Source organism: Cebus imitator, unplaced genomic scaffold, assembly GCF_001604975.1.
Source record: "Cebus imitator isolate Cc_AM_T3 unplaced genomic scaffold, Cebus_imitator-1.0 Scaffold350, whole genome shotgun sequence".
NCBI classification, from domain to species: Eukaryota; Metazoa; Chordata; class Mammalia; order Primates; family Cebidae; genus Cebus; species Cebus imitator.
This window is the reverse complement of record NW_016107665.1, coordinates 1947656-1969607: the sequence shown is the minus strand read 5'-3', so window position 1 is coordinate 1969607 and position 21952 is coordinate 1947656. Positions and strand designations below refer to the sequence as shown.

Genomic DNA, 21952 nt, shown 5'->3' with positions numbered 1-21952 from the left:
AAAAAAAAAAAAAAAAGAAACAAAGGCACAAAGTAAGTTGAGCAATTTACCCTCTAACTAAATAGTAAAATATCAGCAATACCTTATCATGTCTACTTTGGTCCAGGTTGTATTTAGAGAACTATTATTCCAACATTTCTCCATAATTTTGCATGAATAGCTTGATACTGAGAATCCTCTAAATGACTAGGTAGTCACTAATGAGGCAAAATTTAAACAATGACCTGCCTGGATGCTAGGCTTTGATAGGAACTACAGACAAAACCATGAGCACCGGACTGGCCCACATCACAATCGTCAACCTCACTGAATGCACTCCGGATGGCATCATTTTAGATTTCCTGAAGATTAACATTTCAGTAATGATGATTTTGTTAAAAGAAGAGATTAACACTCACCAGGTTTAAAGAACAAAGGATCATTTTTAAATAATTTTAGGGATTCAATTGAATTTTCAAACTTTTCTTTCAAATATAATTCGCCTTGTTCAAAATCATTCTTCTTCTTGCCAGGTTTTGAATTCCGGCATTTGGCTTCATTCTCCTGCTCTGTTTTAAATTTAGTAAAGTCATTCTTTTCATTGCTTTTGCCTTCTTTTTCTTGCTCAAATGCAACAGTCTCTTTCATCATCTTCAAGGCTTTATAAGCTTTCTCTTCTTTCACCTTTTTCATGTCCTTTTCATAATGACGAATTCCACTTAAATGGGAAATCAGTAATCTTGTTGTGACAGAAACCTAATTATAACAACATGAGAATGCAATTACAATATTAAACTGTGCAATAGAAAGTTAGTTGCCCTGGAATCATGTCTCAGTAATATTTTCCATTTTGAGCTGCTGCTGGGAAAATGTCATGTACAAATCCTTAGCCTCAAATTTCAGAAAAATACCTACCTGATGACCATCTGGATTAAAAGAAAAAACTAATACACTAACAATAACTACAAACAAGCCAAAGAATGCTATGAAACATTTTAAATATAAATTTCAGCATAAACTATTTAACAGGCCATTAATAAAATGAACAGTAAGTTTCACTACCTTTTCACCTTCATATTCCTTTTCTGGGAATTCGGGAACATAATGTTGTACTGGAATATCAAGATCCAGCTTCCCTGCTTCCCACAACTTGGCAAGAGCAACCATGGTGAGACTTTTGCTGATGCTGGCAATTCGCATAACTGTCTCAGGTTTACATGGTACACGGTTCTCAACATCAGCATAACCTAAACCTTTGGGAGGAAAAAAGCAAAAAGTCACTATTAACAGGTTTCATGGTCAAACAAGTCTTCAAAAACTGAAGTAGTACTACGTTTAAAGATACCGTGTCTTTATCTAAAAGAAAAGATACTCCACTTTTATAAGTTACTTAACACTGGACATGTAAAAGATTAAAATCTTAGTATACTGGTAAGCCTAACAATTTAACCTTATAATGAAAGTGCAATTGTACCATTTGCAATAGCAATTTTCTATGATTTAGATACACATTTGTCTTAGCTTATCTAAACAACTAAGTTATTCCACATTTTAAATATTCTTTAAAGAAAACATCTTTATTCTTTCGATTATATTTACTTTTGACTTTTGAGTAAATTTCCACCAAATTCCTTGAAATAACCACTCAATAAAAATCAGTGTGGGTCAGGTGCAGTGGCTTATGCCTGTACTCCCAGCACTTTGGGAGGCCGAAGCAGGAGGATCACCTGAGGTCAGGATCGAGGTGATCAGCCATCTGACCAACATGGTGAAACCCCGTCTCTATAAAAAATACAAAAATTAGCTGGCTGTGGTGGTGCGTGCCTGTAATCCCAGCTACTTAGGAGGCTGAGGCAGGAGAATTGCTTGAACCCAGGAGGCGGAGGTTGCAGTGAGCTGAGATTACGCTACTGTACTCCAGCCTGAGTGACAGAGTGAAACTCTGTCTCAAAAAACAAACAAAAAAAAAAGTGTGAAAAGATGTCCTGCAAACCAAATCTAGCTAACCATCAATTTAATTTGGCTGCAAACCAGAAGAAAATTATGTACTAACTTACTTTTTCTAGAAAATATTTAAATTTGGTTTCGATGTTTTACAGACTGCAAGCGTGTAAATCTAATTAAGAAAGAGAAAGTTTCTGTAATCCCAGCACTTTGGGAGGCAAAGGCAGGCGGATTACTTGAGCTCAGGAGTTCGAGGCTAGACTGAACAACATGGCAGAAACCACATCTCTAAAAATATACAAAAAAAAGTCTGACATGGTGGAGCGCACCTGTAGTCCCAAGCTACTTGGGAGGCTGAGGTGGGAGAATCATCAGAGCCCAAAAAGGTTGAGACTGCAGTGAGCCAAAATCACGCCACTGCACTCCAGCCTGGGTGACAGAGTGAGACCTTGTCCGAAGAAAGAAGAAAGAAGAAAGAAGAAAGAAGAAAGAAGAAAAGAAAAGAAAGAAGAAAGAAGAAAGAAGAAGAAGAAGAAGAAGAGAGAACCCAAAGGAATAAATATTAAATATCTAAAAAATATTTGTATAAAGTCCATAAAGCTGACATTTGTATAATTTTTGATTATGAGATTTATCATAAATTAGGTATAATGATTAGGCTATACTTATATTTGAAGGAAAAATCATTTTTCTTTTTAAAAAAATTTAAAATTTTTTATAGAGACATAGGTGTCACTACGGTGCCCAAGCTGGTCTCCAACTTCTGGCCTTCAGAGATCCTCCCTCCTTGGCCTCCCAAAGTGCTGGGATTACAGGTGTGCGCCACCTCCACTGGCCCATTTTTCTTTAAATTCAAACCCCTACTGTTCCCATCAACTTCTAAAAGTGTTACTGCCTTTAAATGACATCTGAAACGTTTTTTTTTTTTTTTGAGACACAGTCTTGGTCTGTTGCCCAGACACAGCTCACTGCAACCTTTGCCTTCCTGGTTCAAGCGATTCTCATGCCTCAGCCTCCCAAGCAGCAAGATTACAGGCACCAGCACGCCTGGCTAATTTTTTGTATTTTTAGTAGAGATGGGGTTTTGCCATGTTGCCCAGGCTTTTCTCAAACTCCTGAGCTCAGGCAATCCGCCTGCCTCCGCCTCTTAAAGTGCTAAGATTACAGGTGTGAGCCACCAAGACCGGCCTGAAACCTCATTTTCTAAAAGTAGTATTCCTAGAAAGCTGGGATGACCAACTGGATCAATTTATGTGCAATGAGGAAGTTATACAAAAAATGCTATCATAAAAGTATCATAAAATGAATAGAAATCCCTCTCCCTAAGTTTCTTGCCTTTTGTTTTAAAAAAAATATTTGACACCTCCGCCTGGTAAAAAGCCTGATAAAGTAGACTGAGAAGTCATGAAAGACAACAGGTACCGTATAACTCCAGTACTCAGTACTGTGCCTTTTACAGAAGACAGGACTCAACAAATTATTGAGTTAATTAAAAAAGAAAAATACGCAAATTCTGAGTTTTAGCTACCCATAAGTGTTACCTACAAGTACTCAGTTAATGGATTGTTCTACACAGTAGTCACCCCTTATCTGTGGTTTTGCTTTCCTCGGTTTCAGTTATCCATGGTCCAAAAATATTACATGGAAAATTCCAGAAATAAACAATTTTAAAGTTTTAAATTGCATGCCACTCAGGGTATTGTTGTGACTGTTGTATTTTGTTGTTGTTGTTAATCTTCACTATGCCTAATTTATAAACTAAACTTTATTACAGGTATGTATGTATAAGAGAAAACGCAGTATATACAGGGTTCCATACTATCCCCGTTTTCACGTATCCATTGAGGGTCTTGGAATATATCCCTAGGATAGGGAGGGACTACTGTATACAACTTTCAGACCAATAAATCCAGTCGTAAGAGAAAAGTGGGAGTAGGTAGCAGCAAGCCATCTTTATGACTCCAATTTATTAGTCACATTTTAAAGCTTACTGTGATTTAAAAACACCTAATTCTCTATTCTGTTAGATGTTCTCTCTACAATATGCATCGCTTTATGTAAACGGAATAGCATTTCATGGGATTCTCTCCAACCAGTAAAACAATATTTTATTTACCAACTGGTACAGAACAATCTACTAAACAACAATTTTCTGAACCCACCTTCTGACCAGACTTCCTTTCCATCTACAGAAACTCCAACCACTATGCCCGGTGCGCCCACCTCATCCTAAAGCGATGGGGAAAGAACCTGCAGTTAGAGACCTGCTGAAAAAGCCCAGAGCTCTCCTCTGGGTCCTTCCAAGGCCTCGCCCTTTCGGTCTGGACTCCGCCCCCTCTACTCGAGCCCCGCCCCCTCCACCCGGGCCCCGCCCCCTCCACCCGTCCCCGCCCACCTCATCCAAGGCCAGACTCACTAACAGCAAGGGATGTGCCCTGTCCGCCCCTTGGGGGAAGGCGCAGTCCCCGAGACGGGCGGTGACCTCCGCCCCGATTTGGGGAACCCCCAAGAGCGTCTGACCGAGGCTTAGCGGTGAGGAAATGGGAAGTCTTTCTCGGAAGCCGACTGCCGGCACCCCACTGCCCCTGGTGGGGTCCGCTCAGCCCCGGACAGCACCGCCGAGAGGGCTGGGTCCCCGGCCACCTACGCCCCGCGCCCCAGTGGCCCGCACCTTGATCCTGTGCAGCAGGTCGCGGCTGCTCTCGATGGCTCTGGCGAAGCACCTGGAGCGGGGCAGCGCCGGGGTCTGCGGAGACCACGGGGCGAGGGATTGCTCCTGTGGCGGCTCGGCCAGAGGCGATGCCTCGGGGTCAGGAGCCGCGGGGGACTGCGCCGGAGCCGCGCCCCTCAGCCCACCCGCCAGCTTCACCCCCAGCGCCAGTCCCAGCCCCAGCCCCAGGCCCCCGACCCAGCCGTGCCCAAGCGGCGGCAGCCCGGCGCGCTGATGGACCCCGCGTCTTCCGCAGCTCGAGGCCAAGCCCCCGGGGGCGGCAGCCGGGGCAGTCACGGCTGACAGGAGCCGGTACATGGCGTCTCTACACAGCGGGCCGCCTCGGAATTCACGCAGGCCGGGCCGGCTGCGGCGCGGCGGAGAGGGAGGGACAGGGGGCGGGACGGGGGCGGGGACTGCGGTCAGACCCTAGCAGTCGACTCCTGAGGACCCGAGCGCCGCTCACATCGAGCCGTTCTCCTTTGCCTTTCTTCTTGTCTCTTCCCTGTTTTTTCTTTCTTTCGGTCTCCCTTTCCTTTTTTCCCTTTGCTTATTCTCAGATCAAGCGTCACCTCCAAGAGCCCTTCCTAGCTCCCGTCCCATGGGAGTTCTTGCCCATACCGTCTTGCCCCTCAGTGTGCACAAACTTCCCTTAGTAACAGCAAACACTTTGTTATCGTTTAACTGCTTGTCAGATTCCCGCCAGACTGGGACTTCTTTGGGGAGCCTAGACTTAGTTTTGGATCCTCAACTTCTGGAACAGCACAGGGCACACAGTAGACGCTCAGCAGACAGCTTCTTTCCCGTTAGAACGGACTTTTATTCTCTCTCTCTCTCTCTCTCTCCACCTCCCTTCTTTATGTCTCATTTCAGCTCCGCCCATTTCCCTAAAGCGTGGTGGCTCACGGCTGTAATCCCAGCACGTTGGGAAGCCGAGGCTGGTGGATCACTTGAGGTCAGGAGTTCGAGATCAGCCTGTCCAACATGATGAATCCCCGTCTCCACTAGAAATACGAAAATTACCTGGGTATGGTGTCGCACGCCTGTAATCCCAGCTACTCGGGAGGGGGAGGCAGGAGAATTGCATGAACTCGGGAGGCGGAGGTTGCAGTGAGCCGAGATTGTGCCACTGCATTCCAGCCTGGGTAACATGAGTGAAACTCCGTCTCAAAAAAAAAAAAAAAAAAAAAAAAAATTCAATCTCCGTTCTAAAAAAAAAAAAAAAAAAAAAATTATTCCTTCTGGAATTCTAGCTCCACACCATACCAAAGATATGAAGTTACATTCAGACCTGAAATTGTTTCTTTGCTGTAAAAGATAAAGTGTTTTTTAAAAATTTTGTGTTTGAAAAACTTTAATCAAAATGTAACTCTTGTAATTTACAATTACCTATGATTTCTCAGCATCTGTAAATGATCAGACATTCTTGTGAAATAAGAAATCCAATCTCAAATTGCTACAAAATGTAAAATGTGTATAACATCCTAGTTTAACATGTAATGAAATAGATATGTTAATTTTGAAGTTACTTAAACATTTATCAGTTTTGCCATTTTTATATTTTAGGATACACACACACACACACACACACACACACACACACACACACGATCTTTGGAAGCTTGTAGGCTTTAGCCTTTGGCATTGGGGCAATATAAGGGGCTCCATATATAAAATGGCCCTGTCTTTTCTTGCAGGTAGAATAAAGAAGAGAGCTCACAGACTTGAACTGACAAGCTGTCAAGAGAAAAAGCTGTAAACATATTGAGGTAATAATTATTTAATAGGAGGAAAAGGCAACAATGGTATCCACACCTAGCGACAAGATAGCGGGGCTAAATAAGTAAAGCTTCTGGGGCTACTCACAAAACCCAAGACTCCAAGAGACCAGAATATCCTACGATCCAGAGCATATAACTACACTGAAACTGCAGTTATAGTGGACAGATGTACTCTATTAAGATAGTGTTAGAGGTTCACATGGTGGGGATCAGCACTACTCCAAGCACATGACAGAGAGAAAAATATAGAGAAAAATGTAAAAGACAAAGTCAGTGACCGTTATGAGTACCCACTTTAAACTGTACACAATTTTATTTAAATTGTACATATGTTACTGAAACACCAAGGGTTTAGTCTAGGTTCCATTGCTCGCCACACAGAAAGCCAATCGCCAAAGCAATGAGAATTTCCAGGGAAAAAAGCTTTTTCAGGTGCTGCAGCCAGGGAAAAGGGAGATCAGTCTCAACTCCACCTCAACTAACTAAAATTAGGAGTGAATATGGCAAGGAAGAAATGTAACTATGTGTGGGGAAACAGAAAATAGGGAGGGATAAGGAAGAATAATTGTTCAACAGGAAGTGGATGGTTGGTTAGGCCAGGGGTCCCCAACCCCTGGGCCATGGACCAGTAGGGAACTGGGTCACACAGGAGGAGGTGAGTGGCAGGTGAGGGAGCATTACTGCCTGAGCGCCATCTCCTGTCAGATCAGTCGTGGCCTTAGATGCTCTTAGGAGCTCGAACCCTATTGTGAACTAGATGAGGGACCTAGCTTGTGTGCGCCTTATGAGAATCTAACTAATGCCTAATGATCTGAGGTGGAGCAGTTTCATCCCGAAACCATACTCATCAGCCCCCAACCCCACACCCCATGGAAAAATGTTCTTCTATGAAACTGGTCCCTGGTGCCAAAAAGGCTGGGGACCACTGGTTTAGGCAAGCATGACAGGTAAGGGATCTGGTCTCATTGTCCTGATGTGGTGATATGTGGTAAGTTTCAGTTTCTTGATACTATCTGGGAGGACTGATGGTTGGTTTCCTCTAAAGGGAACTCAGATAAGACAAATGTAAGTTTGTCAAGTTTTAAGACTGGGCAGGTCAATTTCTATGTTTATTCAAAAGAACCCATAAACATGAACTGGTTTCACATATGTGTTTTTTGCACTCTTCTGTACCTCTCCTTGGATTAAAAAATAAAAAAAAAGAAACAGAGCCATGGGTTTGCCATGTACAGGGCAAAAGCCAATGCCCTGGTGAACTTTCAGTCTAGAAGCAGGTATAGAGAGACCACTTGAAGTATGGCTTCTGGGAAGTGTTGGCCTAAAAGGAAGAGGCTGAGGCACAAAATATAATTTAAAGGGTTTACTTCAGCCAAAGTGAGGACAGCTGCCTTGAACACTGAGGCCCAAGTAAATTTACAATAAACTCTGCCTTAGGCTTTTGTTACAAGCAGGTTTTTTGTTTGTTTGTTTTGTTTTGAGACGGAGTTTCGGAGTTTCGCTCGTTACCCAGGCTGGAGTGCAATGGCGCAATCTCGGCTCACCGCAACCTCCGCCTCCCGGGTTCAGGCAGTTCTCCTGCCCCAGCCTCCTGAGTCGCTGGGATTACAGGCACGCGCCACCATGCCCAGCTAATTTTTTGTATTTTTAGTAGAGACGGGGTTTCACCATGTTGACCAGGATGGTCTCGATCTCTTGACCTCGTGATCCACCCGCCTCGGCCTCCCAAAGTGCTGGGATTACAGGCTTGAGCCACCGCGCCCGGCCTACAAGCAGGTTTTAAAAGGCAAATAAAGCGGGACAGGGAATGGACTGATACAAATTTGTCAGGAATCCCCATTGGTTTATGGAAATAGCAGTGACTGGCTATACATTGTTAAGCAGTGGAGTGTGGGTTCTAGTGGCTGGTGCCACATTATTAGGTTAATTTATAACTACTTGTGGCAACAGCAAGCAGTTTCAAGAGGTGAATACATAGGTTACTGGGGAGGAGGGGTAGGACATGATTTGCCAGCCATCGCATTTTTTTTCTTTTTTTGGAGACAGGGTCTCACTCTGTTGCCCTGGCTGGAGCACAGTGGCACGATTATCACTCGTTGCAGCCTCAGCCTCCCAGGTTCAGGTGATCCTTTCACCTCAGCCTCCTGAGTAGCTAGGACCACAGGTGTGCACCACCACACATGGCTAATTTTGTATTTTCTGTAGAGATAGGGTTTTACCATGTTGCCCAGGTTGGTCTCAAACTCCTGGACTTAAGCGATCCTCCGCTGTCAACTTTCCAAAGTGCTGGGATTACAGATGTGAGCCACAGTACCCAGCCACCATCTCTTTTTAATGTCTCTCTGGGCCTGATAATTTGAAAGGACTTGCATTCTTCAGATGAAAGTTATTTTCTTTACTCAGAAGGTAAGAGAAAATAAATGTTCTCCAGAAAGCCGAGTGCCAGAAGGCAACCTGATCAAGCAGCCTGCAGACTTGTTGGCAGGATCTTTACTACAGCCCTAGGGCAAGAGCCCAGAGCCCCCAGCATTGGAGCTGGCTTTAGGGTGGGAGCCACAGAGACCAGACAGAGAGAGGTAAACCACTCCACATGGAAAAGAATGGGAAGACAGACAAAAAGAGAGGAAAAGGGAGAAAGAAATAAACTTTCCACTAAAAATAAATCTGCAAACCAAATTTCCAAAACATATTTTTAAAACTTTTCTAAAAAACACTGACAATAACAATCAACAACCAAAACGTGAAATTGCCCCAAACAAAATAAAATCAGTAGAAGAATATGCAGGAAAAGAGGCCTTTGCCTGCCTAAGAAAAAGATGGGTGATGGAAAATAAAAGAAATGTATGTATTTCAAAGAATCCTTAAAAAGAGAAATGGATGTATAATATCTACACAACAAAAAAGGAATTATAAAACAAAAATAGGAATAAATGAAACAAAATCATACACAAATGAAAAAGCACTTATCAGAATTGGTGGAAAGAAAAGATCATGAGAGACCTTTAAGAGCATCTCTTCTGAAGTTGGGGGCTGCGATTTTGGTGGACTGCTGTAACCGAGCCCAAAGCTTGTGCTACTCAGCACACAACAGCCAATCAGTCAAGAGACGGGGATTGGAGCAGGGAAGACGACTTTATTTCTGGGGAGCCAGCAAACCAAGATGGCAGACTACTGTCCTAAAGAACCATCTTAAGTAAATGTGAATTTTGGGCTCCTTTTATGTTAGGGGAGGGGGAAAATGGGAAGAGGTTTAGGTCAAAAAGTGACCAATGACCACAGACATCTGGGTGGCAGTGAGGGTAAGCTTCTTTGTCCTTGTCAGGTCACAGTGCTCCTATAAATTTTTAACATAACATTGTTACTTATGTGTATACCCACCTTATTATCTCCTTGGTGGTTAGTTTTGGGGAGGGACTAATCATCCTTGCTTTAAAGTTCAACTATAGGCTGGGCATGGTGGCTCATACCTGTAATCCCAGCAATTTGGGAGGCCAAGGTGGAAGAATTGCTTCAGCCCAGGAGTTTGAGACCAGCCCTGGAAACATACTGAGACCTGTTTTCTAAAGAAAATTAAAAAAAATTAGCCGGGCATGGTGGCCTTTGACTACCAGCTTCTTAGGAGGCTGAGGTGGAGGATTGCTTGAGCCTGGGAGGTCGAGGCTGCAGTGAGCTGTGATCATGCCAATTAACTCCAGCCTGAGCAACAGACTGAGAACCTGTCTCAGAAAAACAGCAAAATACTGAGTGGGACTGGACCTCAGACAGAAACCACTGGTACATCCATCAGTAGAAACTTTTCTCCAACAACTCAGAAGATAGTCCCAGCCCTCCTGGAACTTGCAGTCTATAGTGTAGGATAGTCATGATAAACCGAAAGGCACAATTAAATGTAAAATCCCAGTTGTAATGAGTGCTGGGAAGGAGAGGTGAATACTGTGTTGAGAGGTTGTAATGTGAGATGTGATTTGGTCTGGGAGATCAAGGAAGACTTTCCTAATGAAATGAAATTACATTTAAGACTTTAAGGATAAACAGGAATTACCCTGGTTAAGTATGGGCAGAAAGAGAAAGGAAGTGTTCCATGCAGAGGAATTAGCAAATGCTAAGACCCTGTGGTGGGACGAGGCAGTTTCATGCAAGGAATTAAAAGATAGTCATGGTGCCGTGACTAACGCCTATAATCCCAGAACTTTGGGAGGCTGAAGCAGGCAGATCACCTGAGGTCAGGAGTTCAAGACCAGCCTGGCCAGGATGGTGAAACCCCATCTCTACTAAAAATACAAAAATTAGCCAGGCATGATGGCACACATCTGTAGTCCCAGCCACTACGGAGGCTGAGGCAGGAGAATCACTTCGACCTGGGAGGCAGAGGTTGCAGTGAACTGACATTGTGCCATTGCACGCCAGCCTAGGCAACAGAGTTAGACTCTCCAAAAAAAAAAAAAAAAAAAGTCATGGTGAGACACGAGGCTGAGGACTGACCAACCAGTACCTTATCTCCTTCTGCTGCTATTTCTTTATAAGAAGGAATGCTCTTCTAGCCACAAGTCCTGTCCTATTATATTTCAGTATAGTGTATACTATTGACCACATTAACAAGCTAAAAAAGAAAAATCACATGATCATATCAACTTATGCAGACATATCAATCATTAGGCAAAACACATTCATGACTGATAGAACCCTCAGAAAAATAGGAATAGAGAAAAACGTCTTCAACTTGATTAAGAATATCTCCAAAAAGTCTACTGCTAACATTATGTTTAATGGGGAAGACATACGAGGCAAGTATGTCCCCTCTCATCATTCTTATTAAGAAGGTGCTAGAAATGATAGAGAATGCAATAAGTCAAGAAAGTAAATTAAAAGCATACAGATCAAAAAGAAAGAGATAAAACTGTCCTTATTTGCAGATGACATGATTGCCAGTGTAAAAAATCTTAAAGGACCTGGGTGCAGGGGAAAGAATGCTTGTAATCCCAGCACTTTGAAAGGCCCAAGCAGGCAGATTGCTTGAGGCCAGGAGTTTGAGACCAGCTTGGCCAATATGGCAAAACCCCGTCTCTACTAAAAATACAAAATTTAGCCAGCATGGTGGTGCATGCCTGTAGTCCCAGCTACTCAAGCGATTTTCATGATGAAAATAGCTTGAATCCAGGAGGCAGAAGTTGCTCACCGCAACTTCTGATGAGAGGGGACATACTTGCCTCGTATGTCTTCCCCATTAAACATAATGTTAGCAGTAGACTTTTTGGAGATATTCTTAATCAAGTTGAAGACGTTTTTCTCTATTCCTATTTTTCTGAGGGTTCTATCGGTCATCATGGAATTTTTAGCACATGGGAAGTGGAGCCAATCCTGCAGACCCCTCTACCTCCTGTCCCTCCAGATCAGCAGAGTCTGAAACACCTGTCCATATGTCACTCCAGGGGTCTGTGTTCTCCTGCACTAGCCACAGGGCCTGAGGGCATCCGCACTGTACTGATGAGCAAATTGTGCAGCAGAAGGGATCCAACAGAGGGCCTTTCAGCTAGGTAACCGATCCTGTGGCCTTAGTCACAACGAGCCCCACACAGATTTACCTCCTGGGAATGTGAGAAAGGATTTTTTTTTTTTTTTTTTTTGAGATGGAGTCTTGCTCTGTTGCCCAGGCTGGAGTACAGTGGCACGATCTTGGCTCACTGCAAACTCTGCCTCCCATGTTCAAGTGATTCCCCTGCCTCTGCCTCCTGGGTAGCTGGGACTACAGGCGGCCACCACCACGCCTGGCTAATTTTCGTATTTTTAGTAGAAAAATATTGGCCAGGCTGGTCTCGAACTCCTGACCTTATTATCCACCTGCCTCGGCCTCCCAAAGTGCTGGGATTACAGGCATGAACCACCGTGCCTGGCTGAGAAAGATTTTATGTATATATTATTTTGGTCAAAAGGAGCAAAGAATGAGATAACCGACATCTATTTTAGTCTTACAGTTGTGAACAATTTCCAAGTGCAGATGTTAAAAATCCAGAATCCTGGCTGAGTGCAGGGTGGCTCATGCCTGTAATCCCAGCACTTAGGGAAGCCAAGGCGGGTGGACCACCTAAGATCAGGAGTTCAAGATCAGCCTGGCCAACATGGTGAAACCCCGTTTCTACTAAAAATACAAAAAGTAGCCAGGTGTGGTGGTGTGTGAGAGAATCACTTCAACTCAGGAGGTGGAGGTTGCAGTGAGCCAAGATCGTGTCACTGCACTCCAGCCTGGGCAACAGAACGAGACTCGATCTCAAAAAAAAAAAAAAAAAAATCCAAAATCCACGGAGGACAAACAGATCACCTTATTCAACCCATGTTCATTGCTCAAGGGCCTTCTGCAATTCACAGCATTTGGTGTCCTGCTTGTGCAGAGTAACCCCTGCCTGTGGCTCACAGGCTGCATTCAATTCATTGCAACTTATAAAACCATTTACAGAGTCACAACAACATCTGGCTTCTATGCTGGGGACATGCAAAGATGAACAAGGCCAGCAAATGGTCAAGGGGCTCACAGTTGGGAGGGAAGACAGGTGGGGAGTCCTGCATGTGGCAAGCAGGCTCTGCTCTACGCAAAGGAGCCTGGCTGGGGGAAAGTGGGCTGCAGTACCGCCAGCGCTCCTATTGCCAAGTCACGTGTCTACCTCTGGAGGAAGGGGCACCTTTTCCTAATATACACAAAGGGGCAACATGTGCTCCTGGCAGCCCGGACAAATGGACAGACTTAGGACTCAGTTAGTACAGTAAGATAAGCGCTAGAATAAAGGTAGACATCAATAGACTGGAAGGGAGGAGAGTCTCTCTAGGGGAAGGAGTTAAGGAGAGTGACAGAGAAGGAGGAACATTTCAGATGAGCCTTGGAGGGGGAACAGGAATTTACCCAGTAGAATTAGTCAAAGAAAAGTCTGGGGAAACAGAGAGAGCAAAGATGCAGAGGTTTGACAATACAAGGCATGTTCATAGAACAGGGAGTAGTACAACCTGACTGATACAGGTAAGGCCAGAAGGTAGGCAGAGCCACATGCTGCAGGCCCTGCAAGCCCCACTGAGGATTCTGGGCTTCAGCCTGTAAGCTGCTGGTTCTCAAACTTTGGTGTGATTTGAAACACATGGAGGGCTGGTTACAGGTGTAGTTTCTTTAGCTCAGACCCCAGAGATGGGCTCTGATTCAGTAGGTCTGGGGAGAATCCCAAGAATGAGTATTTTAAATGATTTGCCCGCAGGGTTTTGATACAGTGGTCACAGGAGACATAGTGCTGAGTAATATGGGTGTCCATAGGGGGTTAAGCCATAGAGTGTCTGGTGAGCTCACCTGAGCAAAGGTCCCCAGCTGCAAGGGGGAGGAGGAGGGCCTGCTGGTAGAATTCATGATGCTGGTGCCCTGCTCTTCACACCCTCGCCCAGGGCTCAACCCTTCATTAATCCACTCCCAGGTGTGTAGGTGCAGTTTTGTTTTCTTGTGTTTTTTTGTGTTTTGTTTTTTTTTTTTTTCAAGATGGAATCTCACTCTGTCTTAGGCTGGAGTGCAGTGGTGTGATCTTGGCTCACTGCAACCTCTGCCTCCCGGTTCAAGCGATTCTCCTGCCTCAGCCTCCTGAGTAGCTGGGATTACCGGGGTGTGCCACGACGCCCGGCTAATTTTTGTATTTTTTGTAGAGACAGGATTTCACCATGTTGGCCAGGCTGGTCTCGAACTCCTGGCCTCTAATGATCTACCTGCTTCAGCCTCCCAAAGTTCTGGGATTACAGGTATGAGCCACTGCGTCCGGCTTAGTAACAGTTTAAAGGATAAAATAGTTGAGCACTAGGAATGAGAGGCAAGGATTTCAGGCCCTTTTCTACCACCACCAAGGTGGGCTCACTTCAGCCTAATTATTTCCCCTTAGAATCTATGTCTGTAAACCAGCATGCACTCTGAGGTCCCCTTCAGCCACATGGTACAAAAATTCTAAACCTCCCAGCAAGGGGTTCACTATAGAAAACCATGCTGGATAAGGCCAAAAAGAAAGAAAGGAAAAAAAAAAATCCCTAATAGTGGACATTGGAATAGGCTTAGCGTTGTTTTAAGAAAGAGAAGTTCTTTCTGGAAGCTTCTCAAGCCTCTCTCTGTTCTTGATGGAACCCTACACAAGCACTCTGCATCTAGTTGGCCCTCAAGAACTATTTCTTACTAATGAACAGCATCTAGAGTGTCAGAGTTGGATCTTCAGGTTTGGGTACATCTAATAAACTCCTCTCCCAGTGCTTCACCCGGCCTGTGATAAACAAGTATTTGATGTATCTACCCTCTTCTTTTCCAGACTTTTGTTAAAGCTCTCTATGGGATGTTTTCAAGCCTTCTCAGGTAATGATAACAAGGCCATAATGATAACCCAGAGGTGATTGTAACTTTTGTGTGATGAGCTCAAGAAAGAATTAGAGGTTTTAAAGGTGACGAAGAGTTTTTTTTAACCTGATCAGCCTTTGACATACGCAGACTGGAGATTTAGCACTTGCGAAATGGAGATAGTGATGCGGGACATTTTTTGTTTGTTTGTTTTGTTTTGTTTTGTTTGTTGGAGATGAAGTCTTGCTCTGTCGCCCAGGCTGGAATGTAGTGGCACAATCTCTGCTTACTGCAACTTCCGCCTCCCAGGTTCAAGCAGTTCTCCTGCCTCAGCCTCCCGAGACTATAGGCTGAGACTACAGGCAAGTGCCACCACGCCTAGCTAATTTTTGTATTTTTAGTAGAGACAGGGTTTCACCATGTTAGCCAGGATGGTTTCGATTTCCTAACCTCGTGATCTGCCGATGCGGGGTGTTTAAAGGTAGAGTAGAAGGCACAGAGCAGAGAAAGCAGCTGTAACTTTGCTGAGGAAATGGTCTCCCTTCTCATCACAAACCATTCCATTATCTATGTGTATATCAAAGCATCATGTTATATACCTTAAATATATACAATAAGATCTTTTTAAAAATGTCTTTCATTTATCTGTTTGCAAATTGGAAGAGCTTGAGACTAGGATGCAGTTAGGCCAGAACAATGCAATAGGCATGTTGAGCTCATGACTGGTCAAGGAATAGGCAAGGCCAGAAGGGAAGCTGTGACCAGGGAGACAGGTAGCCAAACTGACACTCCTCAAGAGTGGCAGCTGTCCCTCCTGCCTCCTCTTGTCAGCCCTTCCAGCTGCCAGTGCCTGCCTGAGGACTCTGGTGCTGGAGCCTGTCTTGCCCACAAGTGCAGGAGGCAGGAATAATTGCTGCCCCCTTCGAAAAAATAAGAGACTGATGGGACTCAGCACTCTTGCCTCTCTGGGATAATTCTGTCTCTGAGTTTCCCGGGCGGGGGAGGGGGGATCAAGCTTCCGCCACATGGGTAACTTGCATGATCTCACATCCTTCATTGTCTCCTTCCTCTCCCTGTCTCACACCTTCAGTGGTGTTTCCTGGGATCATCTCCCACAAACTACCTGAACTGGAATCCTTGTCTCAGGTTCTACTTGTGGGGAAACCCCAACGAAGACAGCAGGCCACTAGGAATATGATGGGTAAAGTCACTGACTTGTAGCTCGGGGGCTAATAGAACACAGGACCACCATGGAGCTTATAACACAAAAGAGGAAGTAGCTGAAGTGTCCAGTATACAAAGAGATGAGCATAGTGACACTCATGGGGATGTGCAGGAAGGAGCAACCTTGACTGGAAGCCTACCCTAGGCCTGACCCTATGTTTGAGATTAGGTACATATTATCTGTATCAGTCCTTACAGAACTATATGCTAGGGAGATGTCACCTCCATTTTACAGTTGAAGGAAGTTAAGTAACTCATTCATGATCACACAACTTGTAAGTGAAGTAGAAAGGGGATGTGAACCAGGCCTCCCTGGTACCAGCGTCTATGCTCAGTTCCCAAGAGCTCATCTAACATCCCACACATCGTGAGTGATCAGTGACCAGTTGGTGTGGTTTTCATGAGGAAGAGCCAGCAGTTTCTCAGGCTAGGCCAGGCTTCCCAGGGTGGAAGGAGCTTAGAGAGGTGGAGGTCAGCCATACAGGACCTCAGCTCACCAGATCCAGAAACTTGATCTGGCGACCCCATAGCAGTGATCTGGCTCAGGGGACTGAATAACAGTCACCAGACTCTCCAGAGACTCATAAATGATCTGGGCACTGATCTGTTGACCAGATATTTATGCTTGTTAGTATATTAGTTTTCTGTTGCTGATGTAACAAATGACCACAAACTTAGTGGCTTCAGACAATACAAATTTATTATCTTATTGTTCTGGCAGTCAGAAGTCTGAAATCAGTTTCATTGGTCTAAAATGAAGGTGTGAGCAGGGCTGCGTTCCTTCTGAAAGCTCGAAGGGAGAACCAATTTCATTGCCTTTTCCAGATTCTGGAGACCACTCTCATTCCTTAGCCCCTTCATCTGCCTTCAAAGCCAGCAGCATAGCAACTTCCAGCCTCTCTGACCCCTAGACCCTGGCTCCTTCTTGTGACTTTTGGTGCAGCTGAATGATCCCGGAGAAATCTCCTTATTTCAAGGTTCTTAGTTTAATCACATCCACAAAGTCCCTTTTGCCCATAAAGTAACGTATTCACAGGTTCCAGGGATGAAGACATGGACATTTTGAGGGAGCCATTAGTCAGCCTGTCTCCTTTGCTCAGTGTTTTTTTTTCTTCCCATAGCAGAATCATAGTTAAGCCAGCCTATGAGTAGAGGCTGCTGATGAACCTGAAACCAGGGTAGGGGTATGTACAATCTCCACGGACAGGTCATCAGCTAGCCGCGAATCAGTTGGGCCCCAGTCTGACATCCAATCAACAAGGGGTGGAAACTTCTGACACTCAGGCTTCCCTTCTTGTAGACACTGTAGACTTTTGACAGGCGGACTCCAGTGCTGATTGTCAGGTACTGCTCTACTTACTCCCAACTCTCCATCTCTGACACAGTTATAAGCCATCTTTTATGGTTGCTTGATGGGACCTGCCTCATCCTGGGTTCTCGTTAATCGTGCCCATTAACCTCTCTGACGGATCATGTTACAAACCAGTGCCCAGTGACAGCATTTGAGCCAGTCTTACCCAGGACCTCACAGCTCTCTGCCCTTCTCTCCCTACCTCTCTGACATATGGCCACACACCCCAGGTTCCAAAGTCTGCTCTGCCCTTCCCCTGTCTTTTTGACAATGTGTTAGGACTTTCCTTTCTGGATTCTGTGTAGAATAATCTCATAGATTATGTGTTGAGTTTTATGAGTAAACTTGTCTGAAAATTTACGTACCTCCTTCATGCTGACCTTTTTAAAAAAAAACTCTGATTCTCAATTTTCTGTGTTAGGCAATGTCTACCTTTATGAAAATCATTCTCTAAGTATTCTGCAAGAATCTGTTTATGCGCCAGGCTCTGGGTAAGGCTCAGAGAGCCTAGAGGCTAGTAGAGAAAATGAATTTTTATCAAATCATCACATTCACACATGTAATTATAAATGAAGATTAATTGCGCTTAAGAAAGAAACATGGTTAATAAAAATTTAAAACAGATACCTGCCCCAGATTGGGGGTCCTCAAGGGAAACTTCTCTATGGAAGTGCCATTTGAACTGTGATCATCAGATAGGTGACAGGGAGAAGTGGGGAAGCTGGGAGGTGACTGTGGCTGCAAGCAGAGACAGACAAATGGGGAGAAAAGGTCAAGAGGGAGTTGCAGAGGCAGGCAGGGGCCGAGGCAAGGGTTTTGAGTTTTAGCCTAAGAGCAAAGATTTTCAGCAAGGAGAGAGTGGGGACAGCATCAGGTGTGCTGAAACCATCTTCCTGTAGCGTGGTGAACAGCTTTTATGGGGAGGGAGGAGAAGACAGAATTGGTGTAGGGAGAGCAGTTAGGAGGTTTTTTCAGTAACGGAGGTGACGCATGAAGGCGACCTGGCTGGGGTGGTAGCAATGGAGAACAAGAGGAGTGGTTGGTTTCTCAGAGGTAGTTTGGAAGTAAAAATCTAACAGGAGATGGTGACAGTTTGAATATGAGGCAAGAGAGTGGAAAGTTTTGAAGATGAAACCAAGCTTCATAGCATATGTAAGTTACCATTAACTCACCTGATGTTTACATTTAACTGCAATGAAACTTTTTTTTTCCTTGAGACAGCGTCTCTCTCTGTTGCCCAGGCTGGAGTGCAGTGGTGTGATCTTGGCTCACTGCAACCTCTGCCTCCCAAGTAGCTGGGACTACAGGCACGCACCACCATGCCCAGCTAATTTTTGTATTTTTAGTAGATACAGAGTTTCACCATGTTGGCCAGGCTGGTCTTGAACTCCTGACCTCAAGTGATCCGCCCTCCTCAGCCTCCCAAAATGCTGAGGTGACAGGCCTGAGCCACTGCGCCTCGTCTGCAATGAAACTTTTTTTTTTTTTTTTGAGATGGAGTTTTGCACTTGTTACCCATGCTGGAGTGCAATTGCCCAATCTTGGCTCACAGCAACCTCCGCCTCCTGGGTTCATGTGATTCTCCTGCCTCGCCTCCGGAGTAGCTGGGATTACAGGCGCACGCCATCATGCCCGACTAATTTCATATTTTTAGTAGACAGGGTTTCCCCATGCTGGTCAGGCTGGTCTCAAACTTCCAACCTCAGGTGATCTGCCCACCTCGGCCTCCCAAAGTGCTGGGATTACAGGCATGAGCCACCATGCCTGGTCTGCAATGAAACATTTTTAAAAGGAGGAAATGCTAGCTCTTTGTGTATTTTGTGACAGGCCTAATGAAAACAGCTGCTTTCAGTGTGAGGGGTTGCTCCATCCCTTTGAGCCTCAGACATGACTGTGCTGGTGACTTCCGGGAGAAGTTTACATATCTAAGTTCAAGTACGTAGGTGGCCAGCATGGTTGATGCTTTTATCATCAGACTTCCCCTAACATTCTTTGCAGTGGGGAGAGGGACTATCTCTAAAACCAGACCACATTCATGAAGGGGCTGACCTTAGAATGAGAGGCTCACTTTTGGAGATTTATATTTGGAGAATTCTGGGAATCCAACCCCAAGAATGCTGGCCCCTTTCCCCACTTGTGACAGCCTTTTGAACTTCAGGATTTGGCAGTCTGTCAAACCAAATAACTCTGGGTGCAAAAGTCAACGGAATCCAGAACAATCTCTGCCTCATTGCTGCAGGCTGGAAATCTCTAACAGGCATGTCTTGGAATCCTTGCCCTTTTTCCCTTTTCAGTTACAACAGATTCTCTGGTATCAGAACATTTTTTTCCCAATGTTGTTTTTTAATATTTTATTTTCTTTCTTTCTTTTTCTTTTTTTTTTTTGAGACAGAGTCTCACTTTGTTTCCTAGGCTGGAGTACAGTGGCACAATCTCGGCTCACTGCAACCTCTGCCTCCCAGGTTCAAGCGATTCTCATGCCTCAGCCTCCTAAGTAGCTGGGATCACAGGCACGCGCCACCTCACCCAACTACTTTTTGTATTTTTAGTAGAGACAGGATTTCACCATGTTGGTCAGGTTGGTCTTGAACTCCTGACCTCAAGTGATATCCCACCTTGGCCTCCTAAAGTTCTGAGGTTACAGGTGTGAGCCACTGTGCCTGGCCACAGCATGATTTTTTTTTTTAATAACAAGACACTTGGTTGCTTTGTTGAGACAGAATTTTCAAGATTTCACATTTCAGTCTCTAGGCCTAAGTATCCTGGTGGCATCACTTGGATGTCTTCATTAAAGTCACCTGTGGCTGGTGGTGGTGGCTCATGCCAGTAATCCCAGCACTTTGGGAGGCCGAGGCGGGTGGATCACTTGAGGCCGGGAGTTCGAACCCAGCCTGGCCAACATGGCAAAACCCCATCTTTACTAAAAATACAAAAAGTAGCTGGGTGTGGTGTCATATGCCTGTAATCCCAGCTACTTGGTGGCTGAGGCATGAGAATTGCTTGAACCTGGAAGGTGGAGGTTACAGAGAGCTGATATCCTGCTACTGTCCTACAGCCTGGGCAACAGAGCAAGACCATGTCTCAAAAAAAAAAAAAAAAAAAGTCACTTGTTAAAGTGAGTGGGCCCCTTTGGAACATTCAGTCAGATTCTGCTACCCAAAGGCTGGAAACCTGGCTTCCCAGCACACAGTGGGGGAGAGAAGTGTGTACTTTAGGATGAGGCTGAAGGCTCTTGAACAGGGAGCCTGGCTAGTGTGCTCCAAATACACCATTACTTAGGTTCAATTACACATTAGGAGAAGGGGAAAGAATGAGGAAAGCAAATTAATGCTTAATCACTGTTAATAACCAATGCACTTCTAAGGAAGGGCCCTGTGCCTCACTGTGGAGCTCTACATATGACTGTATGGCGAACCCAACCACACCTCTGATGTCATAATTAACATTTAGAATTCTCCACCTTGGTTGCATTTTGCATGGTGGATGGGGTTGAGGGGTTGGGGGTGTTAAAAAAAAAATCCCAGCACTTTCGGAGGCTGAGGCCACCAGGTCACCTGAGGTTGGGAGTTCAAGACCTGGCCAATATGGTGAATCCTCGTCTCTACTAAAAATACAAAAATCCAGCCAGGCGTGGTGGCACGCACCTGTAATCCTATCTACTTGGGAAGCTGAGGCACAAGAATCACTTGGATCTAGGAGGCAGAGGTTGCAGTGAGCCAAGATTGCGCCACTACACTCCAGCCTGGGCAACAGAGCGAGACTGTCTCAAAAAAAAAAAAAAAAAAAAAGACAATATCATGGTAATGATTTTGTTCATTATCATAAAGTATGTGAGTCACCCCAATCTTACTTGCTGGCCTAAAGGCAAGCAACAGCCACTTCAGTTCCACTCTGTCACGTGCCCTACTTGCCCAGCACATACCTTCTTTCCTTCCCGACTAAGATGCCGGCTGGTCCTCATGCCCTGTCTTAGCACTGAACTGTGCTATTGAAGAATATGGATACTCACTCACCTTCTGGCTCTCTTGTCTCTGGCTTCCTTGAATTCCAGCCTCTAGGAACCAGATCCTGACTCTGGTTTGCTTGGTTGGTGACTGTACCTCCCACTGGGGGTTGTGGATCCCAGCTACTGGGGAGGCTGAGGCAGGAGAAATGCCGGAACCCTGGAGGTGGAGGTTGTGGTGAGCTGAGATTGCATCACTGCACTCCAGCTTGGGCAACAAGTATGAAACTTCGTCTCTGAAAAAAGAAAAAAAAGATATTTAGATTCTCATCAGCAATTTGGGAAGTAGAAACTAACACTACCCCCATTTTACAGTCATGGATATGAATGTCCAGAAAGGTTAAGTGTGATTCAGGCCGAGAGTGGTGGCTCATGCCTGTAATCCCAGCACTTTGGGAGGCTGAGGCTGGCAGGTCACCAGGTCAAGAGATCAAGACCATCCTGGCGAACATGGTGAAACCCCGTCTCTACTAAAAAATGCAAAAATTAGCTGGGCGTGGTGGCACACGCCTGTAGTCCCAGCTACTCAGGAGGCTGAGGCAGGAGAATTGCTTGAACCTGGGAGGCGGAGATTGCAGTGAGCCGAGATTGGGCCACTGCACTCCAGCCTGGCGCCTGGTGACAG

At 45.0% G+C, this 21952-nt stretch overlaps 1 protein-coding gene across 2 annotated transcripts in view; it reads right to left on the bottom strand.

Moving 5' to 3' along the window:
- Positions 1-5018, bottom strand: part of LACTB (lactamase beta) — a 20198-nt gene extending 15180 nt beyond the window's left edge. Inside the window, exons 1-4 of one of the 2 annotated variants that reach the window (XM_017506210.2) lie at positions 4595-5018; positions 4086-4152; positions 1042-1232; positions 399-735 (exon numbers count right to left, since the gene is read on the bottom strand). In XM_017506210.2, the coding sequence (XP_017361699.1) occupies positions 399-735; positions 1042-1232; positions 4086-4152; positions 4595-4951 (952 nt within the window). In that variant the 5' untranslated portion in view covers positions 4952-5018. The remainder of the gene's footprint in view (positions 1-398; positions 736-1041; positions 1233-4085; positions 4153-4594) is intronic. The other variant, XM_017506209.2, reaches the window with a different exon arrangement.
- Positions 5019-21952: the final 16934 nt, after the last annotated feature.